This window comes from Typopeltis vanoorti, chromosome 21, assembly GCF_054136105.1.
Source record: "Typopeltis vanoorti isolate ZY-2024b chromosome 21, IOZ_Tvanoo_1.0, whole genome shotgun sequence".
Lineage (NCBI taxonomy): Eukaryota > Metazoa > Arthropoda > Arachnida > Uropygi > Thelyphonidae > Typopeltis > Typopeltis vanoorti.
This window is the reverse complement of record NC_143569.1, coordinates 31481328-31497855: the sequence shown is the minus strand read 5'-3', so window position 1 is coordinate 31497855 and position 16528 is coordinate 31481328. Positions and strand designations below refer to the sequence as shown.

At 30.7% G+C, this 16528-nt stretch overlaps 2 protein-coding genes across 2 annotated transcripts in view; both read right to left on the bottom strand.

Moving 5' to 3' along the window:
* LOC150094706 (cell adhesion molecule Dscam1-like) overlaps positions 1-16528 on the bottom strand; it is a 211049-nt gene that overhangs the window by 61027 nt on the left and 133494 nt on the right. The window lies entirely within an intron of this gene.
* Positions 8947-16528, bottom strand: part of LOC150094707 (hemicentin-1-like) — a 108650-nt gene continuing 101068 nt past the window's right edge. The window contains exons 46-52 of the mRNA XM_090411587.1: positions 14793-15071; positions 14136-14258; positions 13876-14043; positions 11009-11287; positions 10598-10720; positions 10335-10502; positions 8947-9236 (exon numbers count right to left, since the gene is read on the bottom strand). Coding sequence (XP_090267713.1) covers positions 8947-9236; positions 10335-10502; positions 10598-10720; positions 11009-11287; positions 13876-14043; positions 14136-14258; positions 14793-15071 — 1430 coding nt within the window. The remainder of the gene's footprint in view (positions 9237-10334; positions 10503-10597; positions 10721-11008; positions 11288-13875; positions 14044-14135; positions 14259-14792; positions 15072-16528) is intronic.

Here is a 16528-nt window from a genome sequence, read left to right as displayed (position 1 = left end):
GATTTTCGTTAGGGTTTTCCCAATTCCGTTTGTAGCCTCGCATAGGAAGATTCCCTCATTATCTTTTGTTGTCGTTTCTATGTGCAAGGTGCCGTTAGGTAAAACTTTAACTTGAGGAGCAAATCGAATGTCTTGAAACTCTTCATTATCTGTAAGCATAAGATCTGATATAAAGATATAATATATGCATATTGATTACCTGATTTTTCTTTCTCGATTTGGAAAAGGATATTACAAAAAATGTCAACTTACGTAATGATTTCTGTTTCCATTTGATTTCTGGCGCTGGTTTCCCAGATGCTTTGCAGCCCAGAGATATCATACTACCTACTATGACATCAATATCCTTTGGTATAGTAATCCATTTGGGGGGAACTGAAAAACAATGAAATCCAGTGAAATAATATTACAGCAATACATATTGTAAATAATTCCATAACAGGATTTTACAGGAATAAAGACAATTTTAATTAAGAAAATGAAAAAAAAAAGTGAGCACTTTTTTTTAAATATGGCAGACATTTTGTTACCAATCCATTAATGAAGAAGATAATCTTAAATTCTATTTTCAACATTTGTAAATACTCTCTATTTTCTATTTTAAAATGTATTGCCAACATTTTATTATTTAACATTTGAATTACTTACCAAGGATGTTTAATACTGTGGTAAAGCTGTCTCTCTTCATCCCAGAAGTTACGCTACAAGTATAATTGCCGCTGTCTTCTTCTTCAACAGGATCTATTACAATAGTCGAAAAGTCAGCAAAGGAACGTATTTGGATATGAGCGGAATGAACCATCTCGATGCCATTCTTAAACCACTGGAACGCAATTTGTTCTCCTGAAGACGTTGTTGTACACATGGCACTGAGTCTTTGTCCAAGAATAGAGATGTTCGGAAAGTTAAAGGGCTGAATCTTGAACACACCTGTACGAACATTTTAAAAAAGTTTCTCAGTTACTGAATATCACAACAGAAATACATTATTGCACTATATGAAGGGGAGAGCTAACTATGTCAACTCCCAAATATAGATTCCTAGCGTTGATCCTCATTATATATACTATATTGAGATAACGTATATTACTGATACAAGTGCAACGATGTATTTTAAAATTTCTTAAATTAAAAAAAATATATTTACACTGTTTATCAATTATGTGATTCGGATAATGGTAAGTAAAAGATTCGCTTAATACTGCTGAAATCACTTTGTTCGACTGGTCCCAATTTACAAGTTTAATAATAATGAAAACTTTATGTTCAAAATTAATAACCTTATTCTTTTTTTTCATTATAAAGTGAGGAAAAAGAATAAGTGCAGAGTGCAACATAAAGAAATGTTGAGAAACAGTTCCTCATACTTATTGCTATCATTAGAGGGAGAATCTGTATATCCTAAATTAATTAACTGTTTCTGGCCTTCTAATAGTTGGGTAAAATAAATAAGGATCATTCATGACATCAATTTTACATAACACACAAAAAAGCAGAATCCGTTATAAAATGGCGCACGCTGTTTTTTTTCTCTATCACTAATCCTTGCATGAATGATAAAAGGTATATAAATTTCAGTATTAACCAATCACTATAGAATTCTTCAACATATTTAACAGCATTCCAAAGGAGCTATCTTAAGTTTTCCTGTAGTTTACTTAATCATACCGGCTTCATTTATAACGTAGTAATTTATATTCTTTGATTTTTTTTAACTGAATTATATTCACGCTCAATACTGTTGACACAGAATGCTAAACTGTCACTCTGTAAGTTATGAGCAACCAACAGTGACTAGCACTACATCGCATGGAATTGTTTACTGCTAGTCTCACATCCAAAACAATACTTGTCACTTGGCTTAAAGATCCTGAATTTTAAAATACTCTACAAATTTTGGAACTCTACTTAATGGAATACAATTGGATCCTGTTTCATTACCAAGGTTTCATGGATATGAGAAAAAAAAAAGGATTAGGATTCTCTTATACAGGATGGCTCATAAGTCATGGAACATTCCGCAGAAAGGGCCTGTATTTTAGAAGGCATTTACATGATGTCTTTTTTTTATAACTGATAAAAAATCTGGTGATGTTAAAAAAAAAACTCATGTAGTTCCTTCACAAAGACGGGCTCTTTCTATGGCATGCTCCATGACTTATGTACCTGATAATAGGGTGGATACTGTTGTTTGTCAAAGTCGAATCAATATCTTATCAAAAAGTAAAATGAAAGTTAGTAAGTTAGTAAATAAGTACTATCAATTAATGTGACACATGCTTTTAGTAATTAACACGTAAAACTAGTTTTACGTGTGTAAAACTAGTTTCGCATCGGACTTTATCCTGAAAGGTCATTCTCTATTATGGCTCATAATACTATTAAAAAAAAAAAACTGTGTAAATACACACTGAATGCTTAGTCAACTTCACACAGATGAATAAATATATTATTGCTAATTTGCCATAGTTATGCCTCAATCCCATATACTACGTTGTAAACCAAATGAAGTTGACCACTGAAAACACTTATATTGATGTCCATGAGCAAAATTACTAAATGCTATTCCTCACATCAACTACAAAAGCAGGATGTCTATATAATGATTGATGTGTTCTCTTAGATAAATAAACAGTTAAACCGACAGTAAAAATTACCCTTTGGAACAACAGTCAAATATGAGATTGATAATGAAAAGGATATCTATTTTTTAAGTTTTAAATAAGTAATACATTAACTTGATTAAGTATCGGTAAATACATTTTTCTAGTCTCGTGTCGTCTTTGTCTCTCTCTCACCTTCTCTTTCTCTCTTTAAAATCACGAATCATACAACCTCTTCAGCTGCGACCTCTATAATATCACTTATATGAAAATTTTATCTTTAAATCTTTCATTCTTCTTTATAAGATATTTTCTCCGACTTTCTGTCCAACAAATGCACATATAAATATTTTCAGATAATAAATAAGAAAAAAACTACAAAGAATATCATAATGTCCACCAAAAGCTTTATACTTACCGTTATCATCTTCTGCCTCCACTGCAATCGACGCTAGAAGAGCCACCATTACACTGCTGAACATTTTGCATCTCACTATGAGAGCTGTTATTACTGCAGACTTATGGTACTCTCTTCACACTGAACAAATATCTGAAAAGACTTCTGCAATATTAATACTTTCCAATATTAATAAGTCAAGTAGGTTTGGCCATTAATCACTTTTGTATGTAAAGGTAAACAGTACACATCATCCAAACATCATTTTGAAGGGAAGCAACCGACAACGTAACAAAGTAATGCGATAGGCACGCCCTCTGTAAAATGCAGTATGACAAATGGATTATCTGAAAATTAGGTAGGTTTTAAAACATAGAACTTTGTTTTATCGAAACATATTTCATTCAGTTCAAAACCGATAGTGTTGTCTGTATATAATTATGAGGAGATAAAAATAAATAAATAAATGAACCTAAGTGGCCAACCTGTTAACGTATCAGTTCTCCAACTAACAAGCTAGGGATTTGAATCCCGCCGTAGGCACAGATGTTCATTTGGGAACACAAATTAATAAGCATATCTATGAAAAAATTGTAACTATAGATAATAATTGTAAATAATTATAACTATGTGCAATAGCACCGAAGTTATTCTTAACGACTCTTGATAAAATCGGCATGAAAATAAAGATGGATTTCTTGATGCAGTCATGAGCATTTTTTTCTTTTTTACATAAAAATAATCAGATGGAGTTCTGTTTGCACATATTTCTTAATTTATGCCTACTAAATATCCTATCAAAGGATTAACAAATATGAAATTCCATTCATTTTAAATGAAGATTATAGAACCAGTGAAAATAGATGCAGAATGTTTTCAACTGGAAAACTACTGTTACGCCTGATATCAGGAAACCCATTGAATAATTGATGGAAAAGTGCAGTAACTTTATGATCTATGCAATGGTTTGGGCTTTTAGTACTGATAGATTACTTAGTGAATGAAGTGATTTGCATGGATAAGCTGTGTGATTAGCAAATGTTTGTAATAATTTACAGACAAGAATACTTAGAGGCATAGGGATAACTGCCTCATCCTCGTATTACGGTTAGGAAATCCAAGGATACTTGGAAAGCCGTGGGCACTCAAGTGCCTCTTAAAGCCACTGAATGAAACATCAACCAAACGTATCTCAAAGTCCAATTAGTCTTAAATAGTTAAGCATTCCTACCGGTTCAGTGACCGATTGAACTTCCACACTTGGTAACCAACAAGCTGTGAGTTGCAATCCTACAATGGGAATGGGAATGGAAGTTTGTGAAACTTTGGCTAGTAGATAATTTTCAACATTATTTCTATTTTAATAATTAAAAAAAATCACAAACTAAACCCGACAAAAAGGATGCTTATATACATATTGGTGACCTGATTGTCCGAGTGGGTAGCATACCTGCTCTCCGACCACCAGGTTGTGGGGTGCGAATCTCACTGTGGGCATGGATGGTTGCGAGTGGTAGATGAATTGCATCATCTGGTGGAGACCACCAACATCCATAATGAAGGGCTGAAGGGGCGTGAAAAACTTCGATGTTTGGTCTCTAGACTAGAGTTTTCAGATTATCTGAGGGAGAGAAAGCCGAATGGTGGTAATGAAAGCACGAAGGAAGTTCATCAAGAACTGGAGTCATATTAGGCAATGCAAATTATCTACTATAGTCCTTTCTACTAGTTTTCGAAAACCGCGCTTTTCAAAAACATAATTAATTTTGAATATGTAACGAGAGAGAGAGAGAATTGCAAAAGTTCGTTATTATCTTACTCACAGGATTCACAAAGTAGAAAACAACTTAGAAAAATATTCTTGACACAAGAATTCTATTTCGGAAAAAAAAATAATACTCCAAAGAGGAAGTCTAAGTCAAGCACGTTTTTATTTTCTGAAAAGTAATTCAAAATTATTTGTAAATTCATTTTATGCAAAATTATTAAAATCGCAAACTCAGTTTAAAAAGTACTTTTTCACTACATAAATAATATTTCAATGATGCTACACACCACAGAAATATTCCGTGGTAATTATAATAATAATCAATACAAAGAATAGTATAAAATGCACATTCTGTAATGAGGCACATTTAAGCTAACAATAATAATCTATGTATACAAAAATAAGAGTAATTAAACGCAGTTATTTTAAAATTACATTCACAATACATTCAAAATTACACATATTGCATACAAGCATATTAAATATGACACACAGTAAAAAGTAGAATTGTTTACAATAAAGATCAGTATTATAATTAAATTAAAAATGGAAACCGCGGTAAATATACTTATAACTAAAAGGGAATTTATATTTATATAAATATTCAAATATTTATATTTGAATTCAGCAGTATTCCACAACTTACCAATAACCGAAACTACGATAATTTTTGAAAGAAGCTTTCCAACTCCATTTGAGGCTTCACAAATATAGGCACCTCCATCGTCTTTTATTGCAGCATCAATATGTAAAGTTCCATTTGGTAAAAGCTTAATATGAGTTGAAGACTGAATATCCCTAAACTCTTCATTATCTGAAACATAAAACTGTATATGTTCAAATACTTGATTATAACATGAAGTATCTGAAAACAAAGTTATCGCTTACAAAAAAAAGGGACTGGCTTACTTGTTAATTTCTTTTTCCATTTGATTTCCGGCAATGGTTTTCCCAATGCTTTGCAAGCTACTGATACTGTGTCACCTACCATTACATCTAAATCATTAGGCATATGAATCCATTTTGGAGGAACTGAAAAAAAAAGTGTGTTATTTTAGGCCTTTAATAACAAAAAGTTAAATCAATACGGTGTGAAAAGATAAAAAAATGTTTAATATAGTGTATTTCAAACCGGTTTAATTGATAACTTGATCAGAATAATTACTCACAATGCATAGAATAAAGGATTAGATTCAAGACAATCAGTACACAAATCAACAAAACTTCACTACTTTTCTGTATACCTGGCAACTACTACTAGATACTGATTGTTGTTCAATTATTTAATATATTATTATTATTATGTTAATAAATATTAAAAAAGTTTCTGCAGTTTATAACATTTTTAACAGAATGACAGAATTAACATTAACAGAATTTGAGTTAATGAACATGAAGAGCTCAAAATATTACATGTTTGGGAAATAAACAATTGTATTATAAAAGAATAGATTCAGCTACAAAAGTTAAAACTTTCTAACAACAGAATGACGATTGTTGCATTATAAGATAAAACAGAAAAACACTTGAGAAAATATGATTAATAGAACTTTAAAAATCGCATATACTATATTTCTCACTACCGCGAGACAGGATAGTTATTTCAATTTTCACTCTCTCCTCACACAGCATTGAACTTTACACTGCTAGGTTTCACTTATATGAGAATATTAGCGGAGCCAAAAAAAAAATATTCATTATGAACTTTATAGAAGAACATTATTATTTATCAGAAAATTATAAGCATTTACCTAAAATTTTCAAAACAGTGGTATAGCTATCTCTCTTGTCACCAGAGGTCACACTGCACGTATAATTCCCACTGTCATCTTCTTCGACAGGATCTATTAAAATATTCGACAATTCTGGATAGGATCGTATCTGAATGCGGGATGATTGGGTTATTTCAATACCGTTTTTAAACCACTGGAATTCAATTTTCTCCCCGGATGTTGTTGAACAGGCAGTGGTTACTCGTTGTCCAAGTATTGGAGAACTAGGAAAAACAAATGGCTGGACTTTGAAAATACCTGAAAAAATAATATAACTATCCTTATCAATTATAAAAAGAATCTGTGCCCATTGGGATAGAAAAATTGATAATTTTCGAAGCCTCATATAAGTAGAAGCCAATCACACAAATAATACATCACATACATACCATTTTCTCTTCCTGCGGTTGCGGTAGACAACGCCACACAGACCGCCATTAGACTGCAATACCTGCTTAGCATGCTCTATTATAGCAGTATTTTCTAGAAGATTAACTATGCACCAACAATTTTAATAAGTCGAAATAGAATTCCGATATCAACTGTGAAGAATGCGCTTACTCTATCTTCATTACAAGCACATATCTGTAAACAAAAAAGCACCATTCATCTAAGAAATATCTCGTATGGTATGGCGTGTATGAAGTTGCGACTAACAAAGTAAAGCGACAGAAGCGCCTCCTGTGTATTTGTTTTTTTTTCTGTTAAAATACATAATCACACATAAAAAGCTCTTTAGTACATACAGAAAAAATATATTTTTAAATATCTAACTAAATAATATGTTTGATTATATGACTGCAATCAGTTTTGAGTTAATGAATACAACAAAAGAAGATTAACAATAAGACAAAATCATATCTGTACTTTTAAATTTCAAAGAATATTTTAACTCCAAATTTTCTTCTAAACTGATTTGAAACTCCTATTTAAACAACATCAAGATACATGCGCAACAATATATATATATATTTTTTTTTTCATATTAAGAATATCTTATATCTATAACTATTAAATAAAATTTTAGATTACTGGAAATATCTGCAATTTGATATATTCAATCAATATTATACATGCTAATGCTTCAAGAATTGATATGAAACTGAGCAACCACATCGAGTTTGAGTGAACATCGTGCAGATATTCACTCAAACCCTTTAGAAACAATTGTCACTGCGAATTGCATGCAATTAAATAAGTTATCATAAATGGATTATTTCCTTTCTATAATATAGTATCTTACTTTAAGTTTTTAATTTCGTTATCAGAATTACATTTCTCAATCAAGAAGAGAAAAGCAAATGCTTTTAATAAAAAGTATAATATATTTTATTTATTGCATTTGATACTAATAAAAGGAATACGTTTCAACTCGTATTACTAAATGGGGGCCATTGGGATGGCCCGCATTTAGTAATAAGCACAAGTGCTAACTGATATAAGAATGTTAAGTTTTGACAAATAATCTGACTTCGTTTACATTTAATTCTTCTTCATTAAAATGATCATTTAACTGAAATATAAAACATCTTTCAAATAATACAATGAATGAACAAACACTGATCAAGGATAGCATATAACTTAAATGCTAATTTGACTAACCTAAAATAATGACGACTAGGGACTAATCTTCTTACCAATTACAGCAATAGCAAATGTTTTTGAGAGCATATTTCCTATACCGTTGGAAGCTTCACAGCGGAAAATACCTTCATCATCTTTGCTTGCTGCATCGATTTGCAAAGTACCATTTGTAAAGTGCCTAATGTGCGAAGAGAACTGGATGTCTTGGTATTCTTCATTATCTGCAAAATATTAAATCCTGACAAAGGGAAATAATTTATATAATCTAGAAAGAGAGAGAGAGAGAGTTTTACTGATCCAAAATAATACCATTAACTTACTTCGTGCTGCCATCTTCCATTTAATTTTTGGTAGAGGCGTTCCGGATGCTGCACAAACCACAGAGATCATATCCCCCACCATTACGTCTACATCTTTAGGAATGTGAACCCACTTTGATGGTACTGGAAAGAAATATAGTTTAATTTATGTCAGATATATAGAAAACAGATACCATGTTTCGTATTATAAAAAGCAAATCTAATTTTGCATGAGTATTTTCTAATTCACATGAAGATAGCATTAATTTTAATTTATCTATTAAAACCAGTCACCAATAATGCTCGAATTAAGAATATAAATGCCAAGAAGTGATCAATCTGTAATGTATGCTAATAGATGGTTTATAACATAACAACAGAAATTTACTCTTCTCTGCCCAAGAATTCTATATTAGTCACTAAGTATTACAAAGTACACGTTAATGCCATATGTCGATATAACTTTATTGGTGATTGAAATATGTGACCATAAACAAGCAACTGTTCGATTACTTCTTCCTCTTTAAATATACATACCTAAGACTTTTAAAGTTGTAGTAAAACTGTCTCTTTTACCACCGGATGTCACACTGCATGTATAATTACCACTATCGTCTTCTTCAAGATCTATCATAATAGTTGAAAATTCAGGAAATGAGCGGATCTGAATACGTTGAGTTTGAGTTATTTCAATACCATTCTTGAACCACTGGAAAGCAACACTCTCCCCTGATGTTGTTGAACAAGTAGTAGTAACTCTCTGTCCAAATACTGGAGTATTAGGAAAATTAAAAGGCTGGACTTTGAATATCCCTACAAATGGGAGAAAGAGAGAGAAATAATTAAACTACTTGGTATATAATTCTGTGAACCTATGTATGAAAACATTACACGTTTTATAAAATAGATTCAATGCTTTAGTGTTCTCACACTTCTTTTTATCATATAAGAAAAATAAAAACTAATGTGTATTAGTTATATGTACTGTAACGCTTTTCACCTGAAATATATTAAATATTACAATATATTACAATATAAAAAAATCGTAGTCTAAAACTTTTCAAATTTAGTAATATATGCAAAACACAGCGTGACCTGATGTCATTAATAATTATTTATTAAAATATAAATGGAAACATATTCAAATGGTATTATTACAGGGTTTTTTACTCACCATTATTTTCTCCTGCCATTACTGCTGACGCTACTAGAATCGCCATTACACATCGAAAACAGCCTAGCACTCTCATAGCTTACTTTAACTTCTGTTCCTTTACTAGTAAACAATGAATCAAAATCCTTGGAGAAAATAAAATCCAAAATTCTTATCTGTGATATGAAGGGCTCATGCAGACTTCATCATTACAACTGTATCTGTAATTAGAAAAACTTTAAATATCCAAATAATATCTCGTGTATTGTGGACGAACGTCGAACCTAACAATGCAAAGAGACCGTAGTGCCCTCTTGTGGTTTCTTCTATCATATAAATTTATTCTCTAATATTAAGATATTAACAGAAAGCTTGGAAGAATTACTGAATGTTTTAATGAAAGCATTAAGAGGTAACATTCTTCACTCTTAAAAATATATCACCGTAGAGATATTTTGAATTTAAAAACTAGTATACAGTAAATCATTTCTGCATAAAATAATAGTCCATTTATTAATGCAAGATTCACACACCTAACTTGTATTTCAAAAGTTCGTTTCAGTTACAATGCTTTATTTTAATTCAGTTTTGATATATTATAACCAAAATGGTTTAAAATATTCACACAGAGATCATAAATGAACAAACATAAGTGAAACATACTATAGGAGATAAACTCAATAAAATATTTATTTTATGAATAAAGTTTATAATTAATTATTTATTTTATTAAATAAATTCGATGTCAACAGCCTTACCAATCACAGCAACAGTGACAGTTTTGGAAAGTGGTTTTCCTATCCCATTAGAAACCTCACAAATGAAAACACCCTCATCCTCTTTAGTTGCTGAATCGATATGAAAAGTTCCATTCATAAAATGTTTAATACGAGAAGAAATCTGAACATCTTGGTATTCTTCATTATCTGACAAGGGAAATTAGATCTTATTATTGAAACAAGTATTCATATGAAAAATGGGAACACAGAGATTTTTTCCCCACATTTAGTGACTTACTTACTTCGTGATGCCCTCTTCCATTTGATTTGTGGTAAAGGCTTTCCAGATGCTGTGCAATCCATGTTCACGACTTCACCTACCATCACATTTACATCCTTAGGCGCATTAATCCACTTTGGTGGCACTATAAATAAATGAAACATTAATTTATATATCATTTAGGAACGTAAATTATATGCCATTGTATCTTTGAGATATAAGTGATATACCTATATGGCATTTACAACTATTAAGGTATTCAAAAGAGTTTACACTATCAAATAAGACAAAACGGTTGGTATCACGATTTGATGAGCTAAACCTTATTCAATTAAACCAGTGATCCACCTAATCTTAATAGTTAATAATATTCATTAATATTAAATGTATTCTAATATATTCTTTTAATAACCACAAATGATTAAATACTTGCCTAGGACTTTCAGAATTGTAGTAAAGCTGTCTCTTTTACCACCAGAGGTGACGCTACATGTATAGTTGCCAATGTCACCCTCTTCGACAGGATCTATTACTATAGTTGAAAGATCGGGGTAAGCACGAATCTGAATGCGAGAATTCGGCATTATTTCAATGCCATTCTTAAACCACTGGAATGCAATCCCTTCACCAGACGTTGTTGAACAAGTAGTGGTAACCCGTTGTCCTGGCATGGGCGTATTGGGAAAGTAAAATGGTTGTACTTTCACAATTCCTGAAAAAATGACATTAGTTATGACAGCCATTTAGTAAAATAAGTATTAATTGCTTTGTTGACTATCAGCAGTAATATATTTTTAATTGATAATCTCAAACTGCTTTTCTCATGAATGCGTTTTAAGGGATAGTTGCTAAGATATCCCAAGTTATGTTTTCATAGCTGGTGTTTTATATCACCTTAAGCTTGACAGGCTGAGTATTTTCTCTAAGCTCATTTGTCTTTCTCATCTTTGAGGTTCATTTCAAATCAAATTGTTTTTATTTCTACACCAAATCTATTTATATGCTTATTAAAATATTTACAGTTCTAACTGTCCTCCACATCTAATTTCAAATTTAAATCGCAAATTCCCTTTTTTACTTTTGATATGTTCAGTCCATCCACTTGGTCAACATTATTTCGCTTTTAAAATGAAATGCTTCAACTGATTTAGTTTCTTAATTTAGAGCATGGTACGTTTCTACCATAGCCTAGCAAGTTTAAACATTGACCGCTGTATTTCAAACACACTGTTCAGTGCTAAGAATGCGACCATTTTGTATTTGCCACTTCTTCCTAATATAGTGAGACAAAATAATGATCCCCTTGTTCGTAAAATCCAAAATTCGAATCATTTACAAGATGAATAGGCTTTTTCACTCAAAAATGAGTTAGCTATTGTGCGAAAGTGACAGTTCTTCCCACCACACAAACACTGGATGTGTTGAAAAAACAGATTCAATATACTCCTCTTATTTTATGAATACGCCAAAGCAACTTAACTAATAAATACCGTTGCGCCATTTTATATATGTATTTTGTGTACCCCTTTCAAATCATGACCTATTATTCCTGCTTACTACTAATTCCACCCTATTCTTATCCCAACATAAACCTTTAGATTAATAGTAAAAATAATCATTCACTTTTTTTAAGTGAAAGCCAAAAAAAATCCAGAAAAAGTACTTTGCCGTTATGCTAATATGAATCATTAATCAAAGCAGGCTAGATGATTATTTATAATTTAGATTAAATATCAAGTCAATTTAATTCGTGTTCTTCTTATTCCTTTCTTCACTTAGTAAAGTAATCCATGCTTTATAATTATAAAAATAATCAATGTCCAAAATAAATTATATTACGGACAAAATTCGATAGTTTGACATCAAAATTATGGTTACTGTCAAGCATAAGTATCGCTTTCACAATAGCCATCTAAAAAATTTGGACAATTAATATACACATATATTTAATATTATTTCACTTACCAGGATCTTCTTCGGTCCCTTCTGTAGACAGCACTAAAAGAACCGCCATTGCGTACAGAAATATATATAGCATATTTACAGGTCGGTTATATCTGCTCAAATGTAAGCAATAAATCTGTTCTTTGATGAAATACAGGAAGATTAGCTAATGCAGTTATTACATACACCTAGAACACACAGTTTCTAATAAGAAATATAGCAAAAAACATAAAGAATTAAAAATCTAACGAGTAGCTGTTTACAATAGAAGAGCTACTGCACACGAAATGACATAACGAATAATGTCGAACGACTACAGTGCCCTCTATGTTTTTTGCACTGAAATGTAAGCTCATTTTATGAAACTGTAATTACGTGTTTCCACAACTGGTTTAGGTAAGATTAATAAAAAATGAATAAATGAACAAATTTATAGTTAAATACATTTAACTGCATACAATTAAATCTTGCATATATTTCGAATAAACCTGCCTCAGAACACCTAACAAATATAGTAAAAACAAGCTTTTTACTCGTAAAATGTCTTCATTAAATTATCTGTTATCTAAATGGTTAAATGAAGCTGAAAAAGGATATTATTAATTTGTTCTTTCTCTACTTAAGAGGACAGTTTGTTCAATGGAAATGTAAAACTAATGTTGCAAAATTTAATAAACAATCAATCTGTCTTAATTATTTAATCACTAAAAATAAAGCAATGATAATGAAAACATCGCACAAAAGTTTTGACAAATGAATATCAATTTGAAAAACTCATGAAACAAGAGCACTACTCATAAAAATATTTAAATTATATGATATATTCAAATACAATTATTTTACCCAATATGTAACATTCCAATATATAATTTATTAAACCTTAAAACGGTAATTATCAGATAACAACAGTAAATATATATCACATGCATTAATAATAATATAATTTTCAGTATAGGATGTTAACAAGATTATATGAACAGGATGCTATGAAAAATTTTAATTAAGAATAATAATAAATGTTATTATTCCACTTCTTATGTTTTTAATGATCAAACTGTTTTAATTAATGGTTACCATTGACTATGCAGCGATAATGAAAATATTATAACAGGTATATAAAAGTAATTCCACAAAGTTTTAAAAATATCTCAATGCAATCAGAGATAATGAAAATAAATAAATAAATTAGCCATGAAAGATACATCGTGAACATCGTGAAATATACAATGAGAAGTAAATCGATATTGTACTGAAATTAATGGATTACAATTATGACAACTGGCTGAATAATTAGCGAATAACATGGGGGTCATATTAGATTGTTTTTTCAGGAATATACGAATGTACTAGCCTTACCAATTACAGCAATAGTGACTGTTTTTGTAAGAGCTTTTCCTATACCGTTCGAAGCTTCACAAAGGAAAACTCCTTCGTCGTCTTTAGTTGCTGCATCGATATGCAAAGTGCCATTTGTAAAATGTTTAACATGAGAAGGCAAGTGAAAATCTTGAAATTCTTCATTATCTGAAATTAAAAAAATATGTAATAAAAATTAACTATATAAGCTATAAAAAGGATATATGATGTCTAGTCATGGAAATGAAGAAATAACTTACTTCGCGATGCTTTTTTCCATTTGACTTCTGGCAAAGGCTTCCCAGATGCAGCACAAGCAATCGACATAACATCACCCACCATAACATCTGCATCTTTTGGGACATGAATCCATTTTGGCGGTACTTGAAAAGAAAATTCACATTTCAAGGTAATAGAAAATATTAAAAATGTATATACGGTAGCTATAACAAATTACTAGTTAACTCACTAGGTTGCCCTCATGATACAACAGAATATAAAAATATAATATACCTGGTCATTAACTTCACGTAGAAAACTTATATATTTAAAACTAATTTTCATTAATAATACAAAGATTATTCAGGAAAATCAACTGGGATAACTCATGAATATGAATATCGCCCAGAAAATTTTCTTAATAAACAAATTGTATTTATGGTACCAAGTAAGAACGAAGAAATTAAAATTAATTATGAAATTCTATCTTTTTCATTAGATCGTATTTGAGATCTATTAGAACATTTAAATTTAAGTTCAGAATTTAAATTTAAATTCTGAATTATTACACTAAGCTTATATAAAGTTTTAAACTCTTTAAAATAATCTATTTTTTTAAATTAAATTATTAAACTAAATTAAGCTGGATTAGAAAATTTTTATAATTTTCTGTCCAACATGATTAAAAATTCGCTCACCGAGAACTTTGAGAGTGGTTGTAAAACTGTCTCGCTTATCGCCAGAGGTTACACTACAGGTGTAATTACCACCGTCACCTTCTTCAATTGGATCTATTACAATAGTTGAAAATTCTGGGAACGACCGAATCTGAATGTGGGGAAACGGATTTATTTCAATGCCATTTTTAAACCACTGGAATGCTATTTTTTCTCCAGATGTTGTTGTGCAGGTTGTGCTGACTCGTTGTCCAAGTATAGTTGTACTAGGAAAGTTAAATGGTTGCACCTTAAATACACCTAAAAGTAAAAGCATGTTAATAGAACAAGGCAAGAAAGTCTAATAGTCAACAGTGCTTAAATCTACGTAAGCCATTATTAAAAAGCGTAATATTTTCTATTATATGTGCTTACTAGATAATTTATTATAACATAAATGCATTTCACATTAAATTAAAATATTATTGTATTTCAGACTGCACGTATGTTCATTTCTCTCCATGAAAATTATTAAAAAATCCGATCTTCCTGTTTTCGACATATCATTACACATAGACGCATTCAATTTTATCCAGTGATGGACAAAATAATTTTCTAGTTTTCATATTTAATAAGGATTACCAACTAGGCAATGCCACCACAATTTCAGTTGCCAATAATTTAACCCAGAAATCTTTATAATAAAAATTATATTTTAAGAGTATTAAATCTACGTAGTGTTCATAAATAATCAACTTACTATTATCTGTAGCAGTACCACGGGAGCAGAACGCAACGATAGCCGCCATTAAACACACAACTTTCTGGAACATATTTATATATATTGCTGGAGTAGGATCTCCTTGAAATGGTGACAGAAAATAAATCTTGCTAATAGGTGGGCTGGATATTCTTTAGAGTTAACAATGCAGATTCGCAAATACACTATTTCACGATACCTATTAAAAATCCAAATACAAATTGTGAAGCTCAGTAACATCCATTGCGTGTAGTGCACTCTGACAAACAAAGTCAGCGACTAAAGTGCCCTCTGTCTGTATTTGATGTAATAATAAACTGTAGATTTCGAAAATAAAAAGAATAAAATTGAAATGACAGAGATGATCAATGTTTTAACTCTTCATAGAAATTAAATAAGGTTTCTCATGCGTAGAGAAAAAATAATATTTTAATAAAATAAACAACTACTATTAAGGAAAACACTCACTTTATAACAAACACATACATGAAAGGATATCACTTCAGAAATAAATCTGGAAAACATAAGGAATGCAGCAACGCTATTCAGGAATAATTCTATAAAATAACTTAGAAAATCACCTACTTGTAGATTACTAGAAATAATAAATAAATACCCATTATGATGTGAGAGTAAAAGTATATGATCAACATAAATTTGTAAGTGATATACTCTACTTGATAAAAATTTTTAAAATTATGTCTATGTTTCACTAAAAGTCAGGTTATCACTGCAGCATCTTCTTTGACAGACTTATCTTACTATTCGGAAGTAAAAGCACACATCGGATGTGAACAGGTGAGATATTTCGATGCCTTTTTTCAAACCACAAAGAATTAATTTCCTTCCATACTATACGTTTTGCTCGATCTCACTGTTTAAGTATAGTAGCATGATTTAAAATGAATTGCAGCATCTTGAATTCACCTGAAACAATTTATGTTTATATTCCAAACAAGAAGATTGTAAATCTCTGCCGTATTAGAATGTATTCTTAGAGGACGATGAAAACATAAAA